This window comes from Columba livia, chromosome 4 (genome assembly GCF_036013475.1).
Source record: "Columba livia isolate bColLiv1 breed racing homer chromosome 4, bColLiv1.pat.W.v2, whole genome shotgun sequence".
NCBI lineage: Eukaryota > Metazoa > Chordata > Aves > Columbiformes > Columbidae > Columba > Columba livia.
Genome location: NC_088605.1, coordinates 77,143,551 through 77,166,942, shown reverse-complemented (window position 1 = coordinate 77,166,942; position 23,392 = coordinate 77,143,551). Strand labels below are relative to the sequence as shown.

Sequence of the window (23,392 nt, the reverse complement as noted above, 5' to 3'; positions counted from 1 at the left end):
TATGCTGGGCTGCTGCAATTTCCATTTGCACAAATATAAAGTGTGGAGTTCTGTTGCAAACAGTTTAGATCAATGTACGCCTTTAGTTTTCTTTGTAAAAGGGACATTTAATGGAGAGTGGGTGGAAGAGAAGTAGTTTGTATTAACAAAGAGGCAAAGGTATTTTGTGTTTCAGCTATTTTTGCCATCAGAAACAAAACCTCAAGTTTGACTGAGCTCTGTTATCTTTACAAAACTCCGCCAAGCAGAGCTCTTCAAAGGCAGAATGTTTCACGGCATTACCTATCACTATTGTTCTGTTCAAAACTTTCTTGATAATGTAAAATCTTTCCTGTTTTCAACTGGAAATGTTCAATTCAGTACAGGACAAGAAAACACCACTTTACAGTCAGTGAAGCCTGTACCTATTTCCACCAGCTGTGAAATAAATGCAGCTTGGAAATTGTTGGAAAATCTCTCCCCACAATTTTTTCTTCCTCTCTTTTCATTTTTCACCCATACTTTTCCATTCTTCCTCAAACCGTACAGTGTATTCATTCCCATAACACATAAGCTGAGTTTGTAATGTCACGTTTTCTGCTGAACTTCGCACCCATTGACCACAGCAGGCATGACGTGTATCCTTCAACAGTCAAGTACAACCCCTTGAACTGCTAATGCCTTCCAAATAAGCTTGTAAACCAGTGCATGAATTCTCTAGCCTTGCAAATATTGGCAGATTGCAGGGGATTGAGGGCAGGGAAGGAACTAAGCACAAGGTAGGGCTGGCGGCCAGATTCTACAAGGTCTGGGCAAGCTCAAGAGCCAGCTATTGTATTTACTCACCGCACCGACTCTTTCTTCCCTAGCATTTTGGTTTTATTAAAATGTAGTGATTTTTATTATTTTTTTAAAAACTTACATATGAAAAGAGGCACTCAGATATGTTGTTTAACATATTAATAAGTTCTTCAGGTCTTACCGTTGTAGTAGGATTGGAAGGGAACCACTTTTACTAGAGTGATTAGAAAAGTTTCCATCAAATCCAAACGCTCAACCAATCTTTTAAAAAATACAGTAGTAAAAGGCATATGTAGCAGGGGTTTTCACTGTCAAGATACACTCACGTATTTTGAGTTTCCTAAAAGTAAAATGTGAAGCAAAGGAGAAGCAAAAAATACTTCAAAAAAAGGTATTTGAAACATTGTAAAATGTTGAAATGTTTAGAAACGTTCATATTTTCTTCTATTTACCATTAAAATAATTTAGTTGCAAATTCATGGAAAAGTTGGAACTCATTAATCTTACAATTTGAAATATTAGATACTTTTTTTAATGTCTATCTTCCCGGTACACGACGACAAGGGACTGTTGCTGCACTCTTTGAAAAATAGTGATGTTTTGTACAAATACATGTTTTTAATACCAAACTTTTTAATGGTGATATCTTTTGGAACCGTCAAGTGTCTATTTATATTTGTGAAGTCTTTCAAGTTGTTCCATCCATATATCAAGATGGAAGAAACAGTTGAGCTGAAGATTCAGTTCGGCCTTTAGGTTTTACATTAGATTTTTTTGGTCAGCTTTCTAAAACCTGCTCAATGCTCCAGGACTCGGATCCACAACCAGTGGTCCTGGGAGCTCCTTAGCAAGCTCTTTTAAAATGTTAGGGTGAAATTAGTTCGGATTTGCTGATTTAAAAACGTCTGATGTTAGCACCTGCCATTTAACATCCTCTGGAGCTGCTCTCGACATGGAAAGCATTTAATCTGCTTTTTCACAAACACAGAAGAGAAATATTTATTGCCTTTCTGGCGTAACTATTTGGAACGGTATCGCCTTCACCTAATGCATGACGATCATGAAGGTTGCTTTAGCTCCTAATAACATTTTCCAAGCCCTCCCTCCTGTTGTTCTCAACTCAAACTCACCTCTGGGTACACTTGCTCGCTGTGCCATTTTTCCTGAAGTTTGCGGCTTCCAACTCTGTGGTGCGATCAATGTTCCTTTTTCTTTCCATCTGCTCTATATGTGCATTCAAGATGCTTCAGCATGAGCAGCCTGAGACTTGAAATACATCATTCAGATTGAATACCCCTATTACAGCTCACATTTTCCTTGATACATTACAGATACGCTCTAGAGGAGCCCATCGTGCTCTACTCCAGTGTGATTTGGTGCTCTACACCAGACACTGACTCCCATCTCATTTTGTGCCCCAACCAATAGCCTGTACACGGTCCTATAAGAAATAAAGATCGATACTTTCTAAGTTCTCAGTGCCTCTGAAATACCTAATGCCATTTTGACATAGTGACACTCGTCTTGCCCTTTTGCCCACCTTGTCCATCCGTCTTTCAGTACTTCACAGTGACATATGTTCCTACTGGATTTTAGTAACACCATGACGGCCAAATCTACATGTGTGAGTAATTCCAATTGTTCTTGTTTATTACTCAGATTTCTGGCGCTGCTCTATAGGTAATTAAAGAATGTGTTCGCTTTGTCATTTGGTGCCCAGATTTTTTTCCCCCTTAATGTCTGACTCCCAAACTAAACAATCAATTACTCTCTCCCTTTTGTTGTCATTAGTGTAATGACACCCTGACTAATATCATTACACTTGCTTCCTGGAAGGTACTTTCCTTTCAGCTGGGTGGGAAGCACTGCCCTCATTGCCCTCCCAGAAGGGAAGCAATGATCTGCAAACCAAAGCTCTCCTCATTTATTTCTCTCCTTTTACGTGACAGGGAAAATATCTGAGACAAACCTTCTTCTCCTTCAGGCGTATTTCAAATCACTCTTAGTCATCTGTAGCGTGTAAAATAGTTTGAGAAGCTGTATCTTATACAGGCATATAGATCCTTATCAACGACTCTGGTAGCAAGATAACCTGAGGGCATCTGCACAACCTTGTGCAGGTAGATGTTGTCTCCTCTACCAAGGAAGCCAGGATGAGCCAGCTCCAATCTGAAGGAGAGATTACCAGGCTACCTTGTCTCTCTTGGTTACTGCTGGCCAGTAATCACCTCCAAGTTATATTTCATATCTTGAAAACTCCCTCTGAAAACCCCCCGTTTGCTCCTGCTGTGCATCTGTGCGGATGTGCCTTTGGCATTAGACTCACATGCTAAGGCTCATTGCTCAGCTCTGCCTCCTCATTAATAGGAAGAGATTACCCATGCTGAGATTTCAAATGCTGGGACTAATCGTGGACCAGTGGCACCGCCACTAAACCCTCATCAAGTTGCAACCCAGTGTAACCATCTCAGAAACCTGGCCAGAGGGCCTTGACACATAACCTGATGACCGAATAGAAATACCCAAAAGATGGCCCAAACAACTGCTCACAAGCTGTTTTGCTTGAAAAACAGGATCCTCAGTCGTGTTCTTTGAAACCTTCTCTCTGAAACTAGCAAATGCCCCAGCGCTACCCAGGGCAAAGCATTTCGGCCCATTACAGCGTTGACTCACGCCTGGGTTAGCAACCTACAGAGTGTCCGTAAGCTTGAGCCTCTGCTACTTCTATTATCAAGTTGTTTTCCTATCTGTCTTCAAACCCGCGGCCTGCCCAGCTGGCTGTCTCCACTGCACCAGCTTCATTCCAGTGGCAGAGGGCGAATCATTTGGCCACCAGACTCCCTTGTAAAACGCTGCCAAGATACAGCAGGAACCGTAACAGACATCCTTGATTAAAATTTTGTTTCAGAACAGATCTATCTGCAAAAGGCTGTCAGACACAGCTATTGACATCGTGATTCCAATCACTTGTTTATGCCGAGCCCCCCTTTTCTCCCTGGATCTAATTTATACACAACAGTAGTCAGAAGCTCTATAAAGCTGAAAAATAATCCGTGCCAATAGCACTACTAAGGGCAAATCAAGGAGGGCAGCCACATACAACATGTGTTGTACCTATAAAGGTCCGCTTTAATTCTGTTTTAATCTTCAGATACTGAATGCAGGCTTTCTAGAATGTTCACCATTCTCATTTTGAGGAAGAATGGGTTGGATTCTCTTTTAAATCACTCCTACGCTGCGACGAGACTGTGCAGCGCTCAGAATAATCCAGATAGGACTGCACTCTGCCTGTTACCACTTCTAAAAGCTGCTGCTTTTTCACAGCCGTAAAACCTTTCCATAAACCAAACCCCTATTCATCCTAAACACAATGGGCAGGCTTCGCAGAGAGCGAAACGCAGAAGATGCTTTTCATGGAAGAGGTAACAGAAAGTCAACCCCAAAATCTAATGGACTTTGTTTAAGGCTCTATTAAACACAAATTCAAGCCTCTAATTAAAAGCGAGAACAGTACAATGATGAACGCTTTTACTTACCTTTCTACTCGGGAGTTTTTAGATAAAACTCAAACATTTAAATGTATACTGAAGGTTTTAAAAAAGGACCTAATAACTGTATTCCAGAAGAAAGGGATCTAATGTGATAATGGAAAGTCTAACTCCTTTTCAGCTGAGCTGAGATTCCAATTTTCTGCATCACTAGCAATGATAATGTTACACAAACAGTGTTCAATCATTAAATTAATTCCCATTAAATCAATGTCCTTAAAGGCCAAACAGTCCTTTAATAATTACCTGATTAAAACGGTGTTAGCACAGCATATTAGTTATATTATATTTATAATTCCCTTCCCAACAATAAATAATTCCTTCCCACCCATCTCACCAAAACGTCGACCATGAGGCAAAAGTTGGGAAGGGAAGCGTGTCACAGCGCCATGGAGCAAACGGCTGTGGTCTCGCTTCTCCTGCTGTCGGGGACACTTCAAAAACGCCCATCAATCCCATTCACATTTCTATTATGCGGTATTTACAGTATGAATCTTCAAGAGCTATAGGAACTAATTCCTGACTTTTAAGCCCAGACCCGCAAAATAAAAGACTTCTTTCAGATATCAGCGGTCAAATTCTGTCTTTCTGCAGAATTAGCAAGATGGGATGTTTTCAATTGAAAATCAAAGTGCGTCAGAGAGAAAAGAAAATGTTACAAATAGTGGTCAGCAATTTAATGCCAATGTATTGTTTTGACTTGTGCAGTGTAATTACACAGAGGCAGGGGATGGACAGACTTGACAGTGCTTCTAAAAGTTGTGGGAAGTGCATCATAAAGGTATAATTCATTTTTCTCTTCTGCTGTTGTTAGAAGAGAAGAGTAATGACTGCAGCCAAAGTCTGGAAGTGGAGGCATCTGCTTGTATGTGCTGAAGTTACTGGGAGCTCTTAGATGCAGCATTACTAGACTTATAATACACACATTCAAATGCTAAAATATTCATGCAAGTCTTGATATTTCAAAGTAAATATTTTGATTGCTATAACTATGACCGTATGGGAACTGTGAGGCTTGGTGCTCATCTCTAATGAGGAAGCTGGCCAAAATCTCTTGTATTAACGCTACTGAAATGCATTGTTTTATCACAAGACTTAGCAGGGTTTCAAATCTCATGTTGGGGTTACCAAATACAGTAGCATTCTTTTACGTAATCACAAATAACTGCGCAATAAGCCCGACAACTTTACCAACAGCTGCTTTCTCAAAAGAAGTTCTGACCAGATAATCTTCCATTGCCACTTCTGCCACATAGGACAATAATTTTACATGATATAAACGCACACGCGTGCAGAGGCAAACACAGGGCACTATTTGCAGCGACTGTGATCGCATCAAGATGGTATATGCTATCATTTCAGAGAACGTTGTCACCTGATCTTTAATACCCTCACACACTGGCAACCTTCTGATAAGACTTCAGGAGATGCCGAGACCCGGTCTCCCTGTTACTAACGGCTGGATACAAACGCTCTAAAGCCTCAAACAATCAAGCACAATTATCATCTATGGTTCATATTCATAAGCGGTTAAGCAGTTGTCACAAAGAGTTTGGCCTAGTGGTGGCCTTTCCACAGACTACCGGCAGTGTCATACGTAGGACATTCCGGGATGGCAAAAAGAACTGTGCGCAATGGACTGAAAACAGGCCATCTGTACATCCAATAACAGTGAGCCGAACAATGGCATTAATGAGGAATTAAAGATAAAAGCCTGTCAGGGAGGGCATTATGAACACGAGGGAGAGAGTCCCCCTTGGCTGCAACTGAGCAGCTTGGAACCAAGCAAAACAAAAGCCAACTCAGTAGGACCATAAGGACAAACAATAATTCGGACAAAGCCTCTCTGTCTTTTGACAGGTACTTTTCCCCACATTTTTACTTTTCTAACCTCTACACGGCTCTGTGACTCCAGACTTTGGGGGGGAAGAGGGTTTTTTAACAAGATCTCACACCGAAATATAGTTTTTTTGCTTGAACTTTAAAGCATTACGAAATGTTTTATAAATCTGCTCTTGCAAGATTTCCAAGCATCTGTCATCAGAGTGGCACCCAACTACTGCGAGGCGACTAAAACACTGACGCCTTGGACACATTAGTTCACTTTTCACATCACGAATTCTAGTTATCCTTTAATTTTCAGAGTGCTTCTCTGCAATGAACTCCTACCCTTATGGAATTCAATCATAACTACCGCAGGAGCGCTCTAATTACGTTCCTAAATAACACATTTTAAAATTTAGACCAAAAATTCCACTTCAAGTGCATCCAGTAATGTCGTTATCACAGCCATCTCTAAAACTCACAATGACCTAAACTAATACTGTGGCAGTCCATGGTGAACAGGGGGCAGAAGAAAGCCCTCAACCTTTTAAGCCTCACTAAGGATAATGCCATAATATCCTTTATTGATGGAAATCACTAATACGAATTATTATGTTTGAAAGCTGAATATCACCCTGCTGAAGATCAGGACTTGGGTTTGGTAGAAGTGAAAAGCGACTTCAAGATGACTTCACCGGATAGCAAGGATTTTCCTCTTTGGGGATAGACACAGAAATGAAAGAAGTTATTGTAAGAACAGAATACATGCTTATAGCCAGGCATGAACAACAAACACTCCCACTCAACAGATTTATTATCACCGTTCCTTATCAGCCTGTTTACAGAAGGTTTTATTTCCTACCTTTCCCCTGCACTGTTGTCTTTATCCTAGTGTGGGGGAAAGCAGACTCTCCAGTCAAAACCCCATGTGCTCCTTCATCTCCGTTTCTGTCTGTATCACACATTTTGAACCCAACGCTGCCTCACCAGCTTCAAAAGCAATGACAAGGTAAAGTCCTCCTCTATGATCCCTCCCTCCCCTATTGACAGTGGAAGAATACAAATTAAGCAGCAGGAGGTTCCTCCGCCAGGATGCTGCTGTAATGAAGGCAATCCTCTTAATTTGCTCCCTGGGAAGCCGACTGAATAAAAAATACAAATAAAAAGCCCAAGAGCTCTCATTTTTCTGCGTTGCCTGAGAGTGGACCTTCATCTCAGCAATCAGGGAAAGCAACAGGTTGGTTAACTTAATCAAAATATTCATTCGGTATCATTATTTCCTTCCTTTCAATATTAATTTCAGCCTACAGAAAAGCACCACGTGTGCACCTCTAAACCCGTGTTCGTCCGGTGCCTTGGACACCCTCTGCTGAAGAAGGCTGAGCAGCTTGTAAATGAAACTACTGTCATCCGAGCAGAGGGGGAGTGTTCTTAATAAAGCTAAAACTCATTTCTCACTTCCTTCATACCTTAAACAGCCAAAATTGCCAACTTCATTGTAAGCTGCTGTGCAGCAAAAGCGAACAGCAGGGCAAGTAAGGCTTACCTCTTCAGCTTCTAAACATCTTTGGGGGCAAAAATGTGGGGTACAGTCCTCCAACACGCCAAAAACATTCAGTTCCTGGCTAATGCCTCAATTAAATATGTGTTATACACAGGTGAACTCCAAAAAGTCAAAACTGATTACTTGATTTAAATCTATCTTATCCATTCTTCACCCAAATACAGTATAAAGCCATATCAGAAATCACAGCGATTAAAGAAACTGTTCTAAGTAAAATATTCACCTCCGGATGCTTTTGAAAGATGGAGAGATGCCACAGACATCCAGTTCTACTTTTCCTTTTGCTCATTGGGTCTTGATCAGCATTTACACTATAGCCAGACATACATCACCTTCTCACAGTGTATTAAGCAGGCTTGGAGCTAGTCCTAGGGGAATGAAGGTGCTTTATGGGCTTTCACACCACCATTCACTCTCCAGCTCCTCAGAGAAGCTGTGTCAGACACCACATCTCTAAATACACAGCCTCACGTAGCCACTGCTCGTAGTCCAGCAAGCAGGTGCACACAAGATCCAGAAATCCATTATTTCAGATGCCCCGGCTGAGTCTTAACGTCACTTTTAATTTCCAAACACATTTAAGACATAGGACACGATTGCCAAAACTTAGTTGTTTCTTTGATGCTGTCGAGAGGGCTGTCCAAACCACTGAGACATGCAGAAAATACAGACTAAATCTAACATAATAAAACAAGAACTTGCGTGTTTCATGTTTAAGGGTGGAACTACAATGCCACAAATATACCTGCTGGTGTTGGTGCTAGAAAAACGTGGAGGCTGGTTCGTTTCCTAACGTGTTGGGTATCTGACGTTGATTTTCCTGGCTTAGTGCTGTGCATTTTAGGCTCAGCAAGTCTGTTCCTCTTGTTTCAGGAATACGTCAAGACTTGGCATTAGTTTGAAGAACGATTAAAATTATTAATTAATGACACTCGGATTCAAGTGTTGCTTCCTATCACAAGACATAAAACATGTTTTAAGAAAGAAAACAGGTAATATTTCCATTTTACAAAAGAGAACCGATATATGGCATACTAAATGAAGTTTCTATGGTTGGCCAGCAGATGAGATGCAGAGTCCGAATTAGGAACTAGGTCTCAGTCCTAAAGCCTTTATACTGGATATTTTTTTTATTTGCTAAGCTTAAAAAGCAATTAGGTCTCACTACTAAATATCGCATGTGAAGACGTAATTGATTTCTAACACATTTCTTTCAAAATACTTCTAGAGTTTTCCCCTGAATGTTAAATACGTAGAGATGGGTGTAGGGTTAATTAAGAGAAAATGCCACTAAGAAAACCTGTTGTCACAGCGTAATGGTAATGGTTGCCTGCAGATGGGGATGTGCCGGCAGTGAGATAAGCGAGATAGAGTCATTTATTAAGCAACAGCACCCGCCGGGCAGCGCATTTCAGGGGAATTATCTCAGGCCTTGGGTGGTAATACAAGGAACAAGCCTGAGAAGCCTGAGCAGCTTTAACCATCCGAGAAGTATTATAATGACTCAGAAGCGCCAAGGCTTGAGGTCCATTTTATTGCTCTTATGAAATGTAATTTAAACAAGGCAAACAGTGAGATTTGCTCATTTACTGGGCATTATGAACATAATTGGCCATTACTGACACCACTGATGACCAAGCAAAACCTGCGGTTGTGAGCGGCATTTTAAACTAACCCCCAAAATAGGGGTGATTTCACATAATTAATTTCCTAACTTTGCTAGGTTAAGCAAGAGTATTAAGATCTCTGAAGAAAATAATATTGCTGGGGGTAATACTTGAATCACCAATTATCCTATGGTCAAACCCTATTTATAAAACTATAATGAATGTTTGTTTTGTTGCAACCACTGAGAAATGATTAAATCTTGAATGATTCAGCCATTTTTAATATATTTCCTAATAGAGCAAAAAAAACCCCAACTAACCAAACTCCACCAAAACCCAGCTGTCTGGTTCTCTTTCTTACAGACATTTCCAAGGGAAACAGAGCCTTGCATCTTTACCTGCACAATTTAAGATCCTGACGGCCCAATTCAGAAACACCTCCTCTTAATTAAAAGTAAAATGAATAGAGATAAGAGACAAAGTCTTTCTATCTTGTCCTTTATATTAAATACAAACCATCGTAATTTTCCGTGTAACTTCATTATTTTGTTTACGTTCACTTTAATTGTATTAAACTAAGTAAGCTTTTCAGTGCTGGTCTCCAAAGCAAATCCTCTAGAACATTCCTCTGCAAGTTCTTGCTAAAAATCACGCAACATTTCATCTGTCTCAAAAAAACCACCGAGTATAGAAAACGGGTTGGGAATAACAAAATCTTGAACTTCTGTTTCTTAAATCATTGGTTTTCTCCAGCAACGGTGAGAGCAGAATGCTCTCCTGAGTATTTCATAACAAGAGCCCATAAAGTAGTAGGAAGCTAATAGAAAACCTCCCAGAGATTTAGCTAAGCTCTCAGCAAGAATAAATAGACATTCTGCCATTGCAGTGGTTGGATTCAGTTAGTCTCCATGAAGGTTTTAGTAAACCTAATTTCCTCCCCGAAACAGCTCTTTGGTCCTTGTTCACATGGCAGATTTCCAACATTGGCATGTTCTAACTGAGGGCGAAATTGGAGGGAACAGCAACAACACCAGGGCAACGTTTTTTTGTCCAAGCGGCAAAAGTTAAGTTTGAAAAGAAGCAAAATCCAGAGCTTCTGCCACTTCGTTTTCTAAGATGAGCAAGTAGAAAAGAACAAATTCAGAAGCCACGACACTAAATTTCAATGTAACTGAAACCCTCCATAGCCTAGTGAATTTGCTTCATCTTTAGACATAAATAAAGACCTCTGAGATAACAGATGTGTGTTACAGCACCTCGTGCCTGGATGAGTGGTTCAGAGTCAGGAGTGTTTGTTTTTCATATAAACCACAGCATTGTGTGGCCAACACCACTGCAAAGTCTCTGCCTTCTTAGTGGCCACAGCGTAGTGCAGATTCAATGGGTGTATTGGGTAGTAAGGCAAAGAATTTCAATGCACTGGTCATCGTTGTTTTGTTCAAATGAAGGGTTTGAGTACAGAATAAAAGCCAAAAGAAAACACCTTGCAGTTTACACACTTTTAGATGAACTGAGGCTCCCCGGTTACGTTGCAGTTCTGTCTTCAAAATTCTATCTTCTAATCCAAAATCACATGTATCTTAAAATGGCAAAAATAAAGTATACAAGTACATACACTGATCTCTGGGATGAACATAAAATTGAAAGGGAAACCGAGAGAAAATACATCTCTATACTATGATAGTCTCAAAATGGTACTTAGACCAGTCACTCCAACAGAGAGAAAAGAAGAAATGGAAAGCCAAGTTCAAGAGTGAAGTTTAAATGATCTAAGCTACAGTGAGAGTAAGTTTCAGTCTGCCTTCAAGGAAACAATTAAAATTATGCTACCGAGTATGACAGCAATCATAGACTTGACTTAAAAACTATTAGACCGGTCTGTGCTGAGTCTGGTCTACAGACTATGACATAGTCTTTTTAACCTGTTAATAGAATTTCATCAGGGCATCAGAGTCGAGGCAGAAATAAAACCCAAAGTGACACAGCAGACCAGAGTGACCTGGGAAAATCTGCAGTGTTTTCACCTGTTTTAGAAGAAACAAGTGAAGTGTTTTCTTTCCTCCATTTAGAGAACAGAAAGAGAAGGCGCCGCCAGAACGTGCTCCATAGACTCAGACTAAGAGCCCAGCGCAATCAAAGCCCTCGCAATCCTCGGCTCACGCTGCTTTGTTTCTCTCAGCGCAGGATATAAAAGCATCTTGGGCTGTATGTTTTGATAACCGAAATGAGTACCTTGTCATGTTTTAAATCGGCATCTGAAAGGCTTCTTAAGCGAACGTGACAGTATTTGAAACGCCCCATGCTGCCAGACTTAAGATATGCCAGTCACCATTAATAGCAACAGATTTGGTATTCCAAAACAAATAAAACCTGCAGAGTTTTGCTGCTGAATGAAGGGCTGATGAGTGAAAACAGAAGCAAAATTACTACAATAGCCAGTTAGCCTGTCAATGGAAATTACTTTCATTTGTCTGTATTCACAAGGGTTAGTAAACAATAACGCTTGGGCTAATACAGTTTTTGTTATATTCAAATTGAATGTGAAATACAGGCTGGCATTATAAATGGATTTCTTACTCTTTCGCACTGGATTTCTGAGGCCTTCTGAGTCTATCAATTGGTTGTTAAGTTTCATATGCTTTAGTATCAACCCTATAAATCTTTGTAATTTTTCCTCCTAGCCAATGAAGGACCATGCTTCTTGTCTGAAGGCGAGATGTGCCTACAGCTTCCCCTCACTCAGCAGGAACCAAGTGAATATTCTATATTATTCTAGCGGATTCTAAAGAGTTGTGCTGAAAACCCACTTGGCAAGGCAGTAAGATCTCTCTCTCTGTAAAGAAAAGCCTCTCACCCTCCAGGTTCTATGAATTTGTTTTTCTGAAGCCCCATAACAGTTTTGGGGCTCCCAGCTGCCCTGTCCCCCCAGCAGGTTTTACTGAGATGCATCTCATGACCTTCTTACCATGGGGAGTGATGCAGACCTACTTGAGCAAATTCCTTTTCTTTGTCCTTCCCCCCAGCCAGGAAATTCTGCTTTTTATATCATCTAGTCCCACTCCTTTTCACCTCATTTCTTCCTCATCTTCGTGCTTAATTCAAGGCTTCCCTCTAACCCCCCCTTCAAACACTCATGTTTACCGACTGATCAGAAACCCCTTGTATTTGTAAGCCACTGAAGGCCCCCCTTGTGGGCTCCTACTCTGGACCTATGACTTTGGAAACTTTGGGGCCCTGGGTAACACAGGTTTACTTGCATAGATACAAGGCAAACAATTCTGATAATAATTCAGGAGCCTGACGCATGTGATTAAACTGGCTTTGCCTCCTATAAACCTTTTCTGGGCAGCCTCCTATAAAGCTTTTAGGGACTAATGATGTTTGGAGCATAGCAGGGATGCTAAGGCTAATACCAGGCAATAAACCTATGTAAAATTAGTCGCATTTATGCAGTAGAAAAACTAATTCACAAGTTTGAACCTAACGGGCAGACAGATGTAACGAGTCTAGTTCTGTAACAGACCAACTGCTCTCTCACAGTTGGATTCCCTACACGGTTACACTGGGAATATTTTGGACAGAAAGAAAACCCACCCACATACATTCAAAAAACATTTGCAACTCTCGGCTGGCTGCGAAGTCTTTGCTTTTTCTTAAAAAAGAAAAATTAAATTCACAACAAACACCAAAATACCTTCAGCTTTCCTCAGCTAGAATTTGCTATAATGTGCATTGAGCAGCGATATCGACGCAAATTAGAATTTTAAAAGGAATGTCCCTAGGTCAACGTGTTTAAAACCATTCCTCTTGTGGAAATTCTCAACTTCATCTTTTCTTCTTATTTTTTTTGGATGGTAGTGTTAATTCAGCTTTTTTACCTTCTAGGTGTTTCACACTCAATTTTCCCGCATGCCTTTAGCTTTTTGGATGTCATTTGATAGCTTCTAACAGGGAATAATATCTTTTCTAAATTAGATGTTGCCAGTGTTACATCAATCTGATGCTTTCACCTACAGCATGGGTGTCAAACTCATTTTTAGTGTAACTACTCCTACATTTATAGACCTAAAAATTACATTTGGCCCTTTGAAGGCAACCGTGAGGCTGGTGTGGCCCCGGCAAAAATGAGTTTGACCTACAGATTTCCACCCAAGTTCATGTTAAAATCTAACATACTGTCTGGGAGCTTTGAGGCTGCAGTTGACATTGCTCTTTGTAGAGCAGGTGCTCCATGCAATTAAAAATAGGTGTATCTGCATTGCTGGTAGGGACTAATGAACAATTACACAGCTATGCCGGAAGGTATTTGTTCTGTTGTGTTGTCAAGTGTTATTATCTAAATCTTCTTTGTTCTTGTAGGAAGCTGTGTTTTCTTATTCCACTTCGCAATACAATCCTAATTTGTAGACCTGAATTTTAAGTAGTAGATACCAAACCCAGCTCTGTAGTCCCTGGTGGCTTTGGAAGGCATGGGTAAAGCTCTGCCAGAAGAAGCAGGCTGTGAAGGACTTGGGAATATAAACAGAATTGAGGAATAGCCTGGGCTCCACCAGATGCTAAAGGGGATTGAGAGAGCATCCAGCGAGGCCAGAGAAGGCTGAGTCTAAACTTTACATAAGTTGTTGTGATAAATCAGAAGAGGGACATTATCAGATACAATAAGACCATTTAACACTGAAGACTAGTCTAAACTTAGCTCAAAAGCCAAATCCCAACATTTACTGTCTGACTGTGAAAGAACATAGCGCTCACATTAACTATGAGCAATTTTTCAGCAGATATGAGAAATACTGTTGTTTTTTTTTTTAACCCAAGGAAAGAAAAAACATCTTCCTCTCATTAGACAACTACAGATAAAAAGAAGACTGCATGTAGTGCTCTGAACTTCTCGTGGTTCCCACACCGCGCAGCCAAATGCCTTAGGAACCTTATAGCACAAGGTTTTCCAGTGCTCCCAGTCCCCCGTGGGCCATGGGAGGGAGACGTGGAAGACGAAGGTCTCTGCAGCAATGCAGAGGTTTGCTCCTGTCTCTTACCTTGTTGCACAAAGGATCCGTAGACAAACCACATGGAGTTGTAGAGAGTTGTGGAGGTCATGGATCCCATCTGAAGGCGCGGGGGGTTGAGCCAGTTCAAGAGGTAGACCAGTAGCCCCACTAACAGCACAGTGCCGGCGATGCACGCCCACAGGGAGAGGTCGAACGGTGCCAAGCAGGCAAACATGTCCACTGTCTTCTCCGCCTTGCGAAGCAGCACGCCCACCGAGTAGTCCATGTAACGCGTTGTGAAGTCCACCACGTTCTCCCTGTCGGGGGTGATGGTCAGGGCAGAGATCCCTATATCAGCTCTCTGAGGAAAGCGAAAGAGAAAACACGCATAAGTAGGATCCTCAGGAAATATCTTTGTTCCTCTGTGCTTTGTAGCAGCTAAACTTACGGAGAAGCAGATGCCAAGACTGATGTCTTAAGCACCGCATATGTGGTCCCAGAAACGTGACTAAAGCTTGAATAGTATAACTGTACCGCGTGTCTTAGTTTCTGTAAGCAAACCTCACTTGCTGGACTTGGGCACTTCATTTTCCAAGGAATCAAAATATTTCAAATACAGGTAACAGCTGGAGGAAATCTGCTTCTGGCCATTTTTTTCAGCCTGGCTTACTGAAGCCATCATGGCCATTGTGGGAAAAGGCAGACCTTGTGTATGGCCTTTCCGATCACAGGAGCCACACGATACCCAAAATGTTGGTGACATGATGATCATGACAAAGGGCCACTGCATGACAAAGAGCATCTTAGATATCCCGGGATTTTGGGGGCACTTGAAATTCTGAAAAACCACCAATTTTGACTGCAGAGTCTGAAGTGCAGAAGAGCAGATATTCCACGCGGTTCCTTTACTATTAATTGCTCTATATGCTCCTGCTAAGCAATTCCTCTCCATGCCAACATGTCCTGCAGCTACCTTGGCCTTGTGCCATTGACATTCTTTTAAATTTAAAGAACCCGTTTCAGATGAGAGGCAGATGAATAACATTCCTTGATCTAACCATTGTACTTCACAGCATGTCTGGATATTGGGCCTCCAGAAACACCAGGCACAACTACAGTAGGTGCTATTTTACTTTTTGCACGTACAATTAGAACTGCAGTGAAAACAATGAAAGGGTATTCAAAGCAGACACATTAACACAATTTTAAAAAGCCCAAATACTGAACAGAAAGACTGTGAATTCTAGATCTTTTAATATGAAAAAGACCACTTACAATACTTTAAGCTGCTACTCGTTTGATTTAAGCCATTTCTGTTCTGCCTGAAGCCGTGTGTGGTCCTTTGGAAGGGGGTGAGGACAGCACAAAGGCTTGAAAGTACTGTGTCAAATGTTATTAACTCTCTTGAATCTCTTTCTTCTTGCCCAAAGAAGGCAGAAATCACCAGCTCCTTAGAAATGTGATGTGCAATATTAAGTGGGAAGGTATGGCAGCTGAAACTGATTAGAACCAAATTTGCAAATCACCTGGGCTCTATTAATACCACCTGCAAAACACTCTGCAACCCATGGTACAAACACACTTAATCACAGCACACTTAAGACTTTGATTTAAATGATATTACTTTAACTTCATACTAATTGTTAGCTGGCTTGAGACAGTGACAGGAGATAGCTGCTGGCTGATGATTTGGGCAAAAAAAAAGGGTTTGAAAACATTCATTTGCTTAAAAGGCATGAATTAGAGCTTCAGCTTTAATTTGGGGGTGAGACTCTCTAGTGTCTTAAGTGAAGCTGTGCTGACGTGCACAACTGAAAACAGGGTTTTACCAACTCACTTCATGTCCCTTTCAAACAGGGTTTTGTGAGCGATGATTTAAGTGCCCTTTGCCCATGGGCAGCAGCAAACTCAGTCAGTAACCCAAGGGAAAATTTCATCAGTCTTCCACAACTGTGAATACAAATGTATTTTTAAAATAATTCACAAATGTAAAAGCCCAATGCTCTATACTAATAGTTCTCAAACAGGAAAATGCGGCTATACTTAATGAATAAGTACGTCTATTCTTGTTTTTCCTGAATATACATCAAAAAGTAAAACAGGAATTCAGGGTTAAGGACACATGGAAACAAAAATCCCTGCTGTTTAATTTTAGCTGTGTTATTAATTACCAGCATGGTACTAAAATATTGCCCAACTGCAGCAGGTTATTGTGAGGTGCTAATTCAGGCTGTATTTGTAAGATGTTTAAAGATTCCCCACTGAAAAGCAATATACGCAGGCAAAGATTCTTTTACCAAATAATAGATTAGTGTAGAACTGAATAATAGGTTTTTTTTCTGGCTCCCCCCACCCTTTTAAAAGAGAAACCTATTTCTCTATGAACTACATTGAACATAGTATATGTGGCATCTGTGGAAACACTATGTTAAATCTCTGGGGAGCAGTATCTCCAAATTGCACTGCATTATGGTTCCACTGTGGTTATCAGCCACCTATGGCAGAGGAACAACGTTGTCCCAACGGTAAGGTTGCATTTTCTTTGTCATACTGCAGTAGCAATCGTGATATAATTATGTCTTGCAATTAAAGAGTGGTAGTAGAGTAAAAAACAGACAGGAGAGAATTAAGTCCTGACCTCTCAGTACTCCTGTGTTTAGCTGTTTTAAAAAAAAATAAAGGTTATACTAAAATATGACAACTCATATTCTAAACTAAATTGAACGGTAAACCTCAGTTTACCGGACAACTACAGGTTTAGCACAAAGCAAAGCTTAGGCTTAACCTAACAGTTGATGTACTGATGGTGAGCATTCTTAATTACATATAGATCCTGTCAACTTGTATCAAACTTGGAAGACGGAAAAAATCAAACGCTTGTCATTAACACGTCAAATTGGATCAGAGAAGACATCAGTTTGAAGAAGTCAAGGTTCGCTTAGTGCTTCTGAGACAGAAAGGCAAATGCATGCAATTATGTCAATATTTAGATGTAAAGCTGCCAATCTGAATTATAAACAAGTAAAACTCCCCGCTCACTAAGTTTTTGCAGTGCCAAAACCAACCACCAGCATCCTAGATGTCTGTTTAACATGTTTCTGATGAATGAAACTCTCACTCCTAAAACACACTAAAAAAACAGCAGAGGGCATTATTTTTCCTTACGTGACCTGTCTAGCAAGTTATACCCGTTAACAGCAGCTCTCCTGAGGTCGTTGTAAAGCAACGTTACCAGAATTAGAAAATCCAAAAGAAATGACCAAATGGGTGTGATAGCATTGTCACCGGTGTCACAGAACCAGCGCATCAGCAAAGCCCACAAATCCCTGAAATGCCCCGATGCTATTGCTTTCGCAAGCACATCTCATACACATAAAAAGCAATCTTGTGTTGATTCCTGCGTTTCGTGATCGAGAACAGGGAAAATAAATGAATCTACTTTAAATTATTCCCGTGAGGCCTTTCATTTTATCAATTTCCAGCGTTAAATCAAGTTTCAATGAATGCTGGAAGCAATAAACCACAGTCCCACACGTTACATCGTTATTAAAGCGGACATGCAAAAATGAATCACAGAGACATTTTTGCTCAAGTTAACACACATACATCCAAATAATTCTCCTTTTATTCGGTTATTATTTTTTCTTTTCACTTTTCCTCCCCTCATGCTTTCTTCTTTCCTGTGCTACTCTCCCCTTAGCAAGACACATTAAAAAAAGAGCCTTATAAGAGGCTTCTACTTGGCTTATGGTTTCTTTTAGAAATGTTTGGGCCTGCATTTAGTTTTCCTTTTTTTTCCATGGACCTAAGTGCAATCAGATAGTTTTATCTATGATATTTTTTCCTTCTGATGGCTCCTCATTGGAAAAATACCCTAGCAAAGGAGGTAACACGGTTGCACGTGGGAAATAATGGCTGATGGATGTGAATCTCACCGGGAGGTCCAGAGCCATGCTGGAAAGCCCACTGTCCTCTCCCATGGGTATATCCAGCTTATTTTGACAGAATAAGGGGCATGGAGCAAGGGTGAGCCTGATATAGGTCTTGACAATCAAAGCGGGGGAGGCTTGAGCCAGTTTCCAAATTCTAAGTAAAGACCAGTTGCTTTGATCTGCTGGTTCCAGCTCCTATTTTAGCAGCCAACAGGGACCTCATCTTCAAAGCTGGAATGGAGCAAACTTGGCTTGATCTCATGGCTTATCTTCTGCAGTGGCCACAGACATCCTTCTCAACCAGATGTACTCAAAAAGAGAAGGCGGCTGTTCCATTTCCCTTGAGGAGGACTTGACTTTTTGCAGAAATACGTTGTTCCAAACTAATTTCTGGCTCACGCACCAACAAAGAGCACTCCCCGTCTCTCTGGATTTCCTCCACACGTTGGCTGGACTATCACATTAAGACTTGGTTGGGAAAATAAGGAAATGCTCTATTTTGAACAGGTTAGACCTTTAATTTAAAACTATTCTCTGCTCCTTCGCTTCCTCTTATCAAGTTGCCAAGCGGATAGATATTTGAGTTCTGGGAGCAGAACGCCGTTCGCAGTAAATAAGAAAGCAGCCTTGCAAGAACGGCTTGCGCTTGGTAAGGGCTGGATATACACTGGCTGCTCGCCCAGAGGTTCTTTTGCTTCCAGAGGGACAGAGAACGGGAGAGAAGGGCCCAGTGAACCTTTACTATTAATTATATAAGGGGTAAGGAAGACAAAAAAACTCTACGTTTCCATGGAGTATTGGGAAAATACGTTTTTCGAATTACAAATGCAGTTCCATTAACTCTTCATAGTTTCTAACTGTACAGAAATATTTCATATCCGTGAAGACTCGTTCATAGCAAATGTGTAGCAGACTGGTAAATTTGTTCCACCCATGACATCTATTTATAGATCCAGGTGGTTACCACCCTAAGTGTGTTACCAGAGTTATACAAGTTCCCGCCTACTAAAGGGACAAGAATGCCATACATGATAAAAATAAACCACACTACAATGTCTCATAGTTAGACGAGGGGCTTTTAGTTGTTAAAATTTAGAAGATGGAGGAAAATATACTTTTCTAAGTATAGAAAGCTTTTTCCAGCTTACCATGTATGATCACAGCATTCCAGCTTCATAAGGGCATAGGGAGAGGGCAAAAGAAGTTTATTACTACAGTGTAAATAGAATCATAGTATAGTTTGGGTTGGAAGGTACCTTTGTAGGAACTGTGCCACAGGTATGGCACATGTGCTTGTTTTCTGTTCCAACAGGTTTCAGGAAGACAGAATAAATTAAGCCTATTGCTGTTTTTTTCCTTTGCATGGGGATTGTATTTTCATTCTTGTATTTAATGTAAAATTAAGTAGACTAAATGGTTTATTAATTACAGAATAGAGAACATACTACTCTTGATTCATACATCTACATAATGTGTTATTATATAGCAATAAAGCATCTTCTCTTGATTATATACTTCATGTATTCATCTCACCAACATTTTTCTAAGTGCCATACGTTATTTACGTAATGCTTCACTAATCACTGCAACACCAATTTTTCTTTTGCAAACAGCCTCTTCAACTAATTTGTGTCCGGTCTTACCAAATTAATTAGGATGCTGTGCATCCCCTTATTTGACTGTGTTCAGATCTCACACTGCTATGCTTTGGTTGGAAAAAAGGGATTGCCCTGCTGCTTAAATAGATGCCAGCAAGCACTATTTCCAGCTTTTTCTTTCCTGCCCAAGGCACCTGGGGATACCATGAAATGCTGGTGACACAGGCAATGAACATCATTATATATATATATACATATATATTATTATTATATTATCAGGCAGTATCCTTTTTCAATGAGTTAGTGAAAACACTTTGTTCCGAACATCAGCCGGTATATATACCATGTATTATTTAGCTTTATCATATGACCTTATTTAGTAAGTCTATTAATAAACTTACCTTAAATACCAGTTCTCCTATCAGTCCATTCCAGGACCCATCATCCTGAGGGCTCCCATACTTGTGATCTGGTGCAACATAGATTTCATATTTAAAGCCAAGGTAAGTGGCCAAGGCTTCCAACACGTCTATTGAGAAGCCCTGATACTTCTTTGGCTTTCCCAGAACGTTTTCAGACACCATGACAAAGGGTTCTTCCTAAATAGAAAACAAAGTAGGCAACGGTCAGTAAAACAATGACAGGTCACAACTGGGTGCTGTGGTAGGAATGAAAAACATGGCAAAATAGGCTATACATGCATTTCTCTTGTCCTTCTACCGTCAACTGAATCTAAGGCGGCTCTATACAAAGAGGATCCATTTAATTAGTTTAGGGAGAATCAGTTATGGAACTTAAGTTTGTCTATAAAGAACAAGCAGTGAATATTTGTCAAAAAGATGCCTAGAATAAAGGATGCAAAGAGATACTGCAAGTTGGAACGGGTTAGTAACATTTCCAAACTGTATGCTTTGCTTTTCTCTTTTGCCAAGATCTGTAATTGTTTTCTCAGTTTTAAAAAATTAATATTTCTAATAACATTCTCAAAAAGAGATGGTTTTTGGCTAAATTAATTTCTCCTCTTCCACCCCCAATTCTTCCTATTGAGTATTTAATTTCTAGCCATTCTCCTTCCTGTCTTTTTAAAATGAAACACAAAATGAGATGGTATTTCTGAACACAAAACCTACATTTGCCATACGTGGATCTCGCTTGTGCTTGTTGTTTTCCCTAAGAACATCTGTCTGATTTAGAGCAAAAGTATCAAATTCCCCCCAAAAGCATGAAGGCATTGTAACACTTGGGTATTTTTTTTTTAAATATGCAACATTCCTTCCTTTTAATTATTCACATAGTGCTGTAATTGAGTATGAGTTCATCAGGAATCTATTTGCAGGTGCAGAAGGTCGAGTCTGCATGACCCACAAGCACACAGAAGAAAACAGGAACCACAGAATTTATTTCTCCCAGTTTTCCAAGATCCACATAGAATCAAAACGGAGGACAGCAAATGAATTTTTCAAGTAGTTCTCCAGCACCTGGGTCCCAAAAACATCGAAGAAACACAAACTAAGTTGGTGAAAAGAGAGGGAATTCGGCTTTGCTGCTCACTTGGGAGAAAGATTCTTTCCATGCAGACTCAAAACTGCTGGGAAAACGTGTTTCCACACACACACAAATATAGAATTTATCGATCAAAGCATATTATGCACAAAATTCTAAAGATTTGTGTGTTTTAGAAGTTGATAATTTCCATATTAGAAAGGATTTATTCTTAACGCTTCCAAGTCATTAGAAAATAGCTGCTCATAAACTGATTTTTTATTCATTTACTTAAAAAGGAATTGCTAATTGTACTGATTTAAAACACTTTCAAAAGTGCCATTTTTCATGACTGATTTCAATCTTTTATTAAGCTATGTAATACTGTTTGCTGTCGAGAGATTTACAAAAACACCCCAATGTCCAATGTGCTATATATTTGATGAAATAGAAATAATCAAATAAGCTTGATGCAAAGCAACTAATACTTCCCAATTTCTGCTGAAGCCTGGAGCAGCAAAATATTTAATCACATTCCAAACGAAACAAACCCAATCTATTCCTATGGGGTTTTCTTTTTGTAATCGTTCACATTTCTCAAAAGGCATCGAAAGAGGACAAAAACACTTATCTTGATTTTCCCCCCCATAAATGCTGCAAGCTGAAACTATGGCTTGTGGTACACTGGGAAGGTGTTACGGGAGTTCCTATGGAAAGAGATATATGCCCCTACAACCCTATCAAGCCAACTAGTGAGTTTGGAGGTGGCCAAATTCACCTGGATGATGAAATTTCCATTTGACCATCCTGTTTTATATCCTTTACTAGACCACCTAATAAAGTTAAACAAAAAAAACCCCAAAAAACAAGAGACAAGCTTTTGGGCAGAGAAAACCCTCTTGTCTGAAAATGGAAAGAGCAATACTCAAGCTAACTAGCAGAAAAGAGCAGTAACTCCGTCTTTAACTTGATTACATGAATTAGTAAGACAAGCAAAGAGAAACGTCGGTTTATAACTGTGCTACAGAGGTAGGGGATAAAGTCAAGCAATAAATTCAGGCCTTAGAGAAGGGAGGGAGAGCAAGAGAATGATGGTTTGTGAAGCACTCAGGGACAAGTTCTATGTAGGCAAAAAGTACATCCCTAAACCCAGAGTCTGTTTGGTATGATCTTCAGCAGCCAATAGACTAGTGAATTAAATTCCAAGCTTTGATCATCATCTTCTGGTTCTTCAGTGAAAATTGGGGTTCGGAGGCTCTGGTGTATTTGAATAGATACTCTTTCTGGACAAATTAGAGAAAACTCTCTTGAAAGAACAGGAAAAGCACCATTCCAATCTTCAACGCAGCTCTCGACTAAGTGTGTGACAGGAAGAAAAGATTGCATTCATGGTCTGTCTGTAACAAAGTGATGGTCTTAGACCAGCTGTACATGATTTTATGTGCACACCGCATCTTCAGGAGATCATTGGATGGGCAACAAGACAGATGTTGTAATTACAAGGGTGGATTCTGTGGCTTCAAGTTGAGACTTATTTCAGGATAGAAACTATACGGAGCCATGATACACTGCACTGCTGAGCTTATTTATGAGAGTTCTATGCTCTCTCTCTAAAGATAAAAATGCTAGGATGTACTTTACAAATGGAAAAGCAAAAGCAAAACAAAATGCTTGGGATTATTCTCCCGCTCAGCTGAATCATCTTTGCCCCTTAGAATGGTCTGAAAAACTTCCCGGCCAGAAGAACAGACAAAAATCGTTAAGTGAACACAAAGTTATCGGCTTGTGAAATCGGAGGAAACAATCACCGCTCAGATTTATAACACGCGTTGGGGATTGACTCGAAAGCTGCAGATAGGTTGCCTTATGTTCTTCTACCATGTTTGGGAGAGAGTTTTGAAATTAGGTAATTGTAAGGGTGGTTAGAATTCATAATGCACACAAATACGACCTCTGTGTGTACTCAGCAGAAACGTCTGAACACAATGGGATATAATACTTTAATATTGACACCCTGGGTTCATGAAACGGGACTCTGTTAAATATTCCCGTCTTCTCTAATGAAAGTA

General features: G+C 40.2%; 1 protein-coding gene across 3 annotated transcripts in view; it reads right to left on the bottom strand.

Moving 5' to 3' along the window:
* Positions 1–23,392, bottom strand: part of GRID2 (glutamate ionotropic receptor delta type subunit 2) — a 565,730-nt gene that overhangs the window by 89,497 nt on the left and 452,841 nt on the right. For all 3 annotated transcript variants that reach the window (XM_005498033.3, XM_065062416.1, XM_065062415.1), the window contains 2 exons: positions 20,243–20,440; positions 14,360–14,672 (listed from right to left, as the gene is read on the bottom strand). In XM_005498033.3, the coding sequence (XP_005498090.2) occupies positions 14,360–14,672; positions 20,243–20,440 (511 nt within the window). The remainder of the gene's footprint in view (positions 1–14,359; positions 14,673–20,242; positions 20,441–23,392) is intronic.